Source organism: Corylus avellana, chromosome ca2 (assembly GCF_901000735.1).
Source record: "Corylus avellana chromosome ca2, CavTom2PMs-1.0".
In the NCBI taxonomy this organism is placed as follows: domain Eukaryota; kingdom Viridiplantae; phylum Streptophyta; class Magnoliopsida; order Fagales; family Betulaceae; genus Corylus; species Corylus avellana.
Genome location: NC_081542.1, coordinates 20,726,145 through 20,727,948, shown reverse-complemented (window position 1 = coordinate 20,727,948; position 1,804 = coordinate 20,726,145). Strand labels below are relative to the sequence as shown.

Below are 1,804 nucleotides of genomic sequence, written 5' to 3'. Positions count from 1 at the left end.
TATATATATATATTTAAATATATATATAAGCTGCTGCATGTTGAACACTCACTGGCGCCATTCGTGATGTTGGGAACTAATTATATATACTTATTGGTTCTAGGTGGACAAACAAACTCATCTAATATATATATATATATATAAACCTGTGGCAGGGCGTTTACTTTTCTGATCATGAGCAGTATCTGGGTGCTGGTTAATATTCCTTCTTGGTTTCTCTTCCTGGTGGTTTTTCGGGATGCTTGGCTTCGAGGAATGCCCTCCTTGTTCTAGTTTTTTCATTCCGTCTCCATTTCGCACCCTTAGGGGATTGGCAGACTTATTTCTTCTTGCGTCACCGGAAGGGTTTAGGCACGTGAACTGATTAGACAGCCGAATATCAAAGCTCGAAGACCGCACGGAATAATTCTTCATTTTCCGTTCTAGAACGAATTAGTCTGGCACAAACGCCCAACGTCACGAATGGCACCAAAGAATGCTCAACAACTCAATGATATTTATGTAATGATTAAGGAACCTCGATCCATTAATTAAATTTTGCACCATATCTATATGTAGTATATATTTTCTAAAAGGTTTTTTTTTTTTTTTACTACAATGTTCATTAAAAAATTTAGATGTCTCTAAATTCATATGAATTTGGTCACTAAAATTTCAATGGCAAATTACAAATTCATGCAGAACAAACCCATTAATATTCCAAACATTTTCCCAACAACTTTCAAAGAAAATGTTTGGTCAGGGAAAGGGAAGCCAGGGATTTGAATGTTGGGCTAAACTACCTCTATATGATACTTCTTTCGCTTTTTTTTTTTTTTTCTTTTTTTGTTGTAACAATCTGAGTTCCATTCAAGCTAAAAGAAATTACCACAACAAGAAAGACAGAAAGCAAATACAAGCTTAGAGAATACCCGATTCAGACAGACTCCTAACAACTCAAAGAACTGAAATGTGAGGGTCACTTGTGAATGTAGCCTTTGAAGACCGCAACGCATTTTGATGGGTAAAACCATCTGAGGTAAAAATACCCCTGATAACTTGAATCTAAACAAGTTTTGAACAAAGCCGTGAAGATCAAGAAGCAAAGAGCCAAAGGAAAAAGAAGAAAAAAAAAAAAAAAAAAAAGCCTCCTTCACAACCAGAAGGTTTGAAGCCCAACCAATTCAAAGAGACCAGAAAAGAGAAAAAATGATCACCTACACAAACAAATAGTCTGAAGCCCAACCAGATCGCATAGATCTTAAAGCAACAACACAAGAAAAACAAATAAAATAGCATGAAGAACTCAAAAAACAGTAGTTGCGGTAGAGGGGCGGGACCTGCCAGGAGAGTGAGGTGCACCCGCCAGTGAGCTAGATCCACGTGCGAACGCAAAAGGGGCACGCGCTTGTGCGTGGCTGTCTGGAGGAGAGGCGGAAGGTGGCTTCGGGGAGTAGGGATGCCGGTAAAAACAGTGGCATGGCACGTTGTAGTTTAGGCATGGCAAAGAAAGGAAGATAAGATTTTTAAAAACCCAATCTTCAATTCTTCGCAAATCCAACCGACAAGGTGATGGAGAAGACGATAGGCAAGCATGGAGACGTGGCCGGCGAGAGGGGGGAGTTGGGACTGCTGTTATTTTTTGAGGATCTTGGATAAAACTAGAGAGAACTCTAGAGAGGAGAGATTTCTCATAAAGAGATAATCCCAGCAAAAAGAAAAGCTGAAGGAAGTAGATTAAAAGGTGAGAAGGAGGGAAACCAGAAGGTTTGCCCACCTCCTCTCGCTCTAGCGGCAGGGAAAGGGGAGTTTAGAAGGAGAGAGA

The 1,804-nt window shown here is 39.9% G+C and overlaps 1 protein-coding gene across 1 annotated transcript in view; it reads right to left on the bottom strand.

Annotated features, from left to right (window-relative positions):
* LOC132169296 (ankyrin repeat-containing protein ITN1-like) overlaps positions 1 to 414 on the bottom strand; it is an 11,093-nt gene extending 10,679 nt beyond the window's left edge. The window contains exon 1 of the mRNA XM_059580353.1: positions 147 to 414. Coding sequence (XP_059436336.1) covers positions 147 to 414 — 268 coding nt within the window. The remainder of the gene's footprint in view (positions 1 to 146) is intronic.
* Between the last annotated feature and the right edge of the window lie 1,390 nt (positions 415 to 1,804).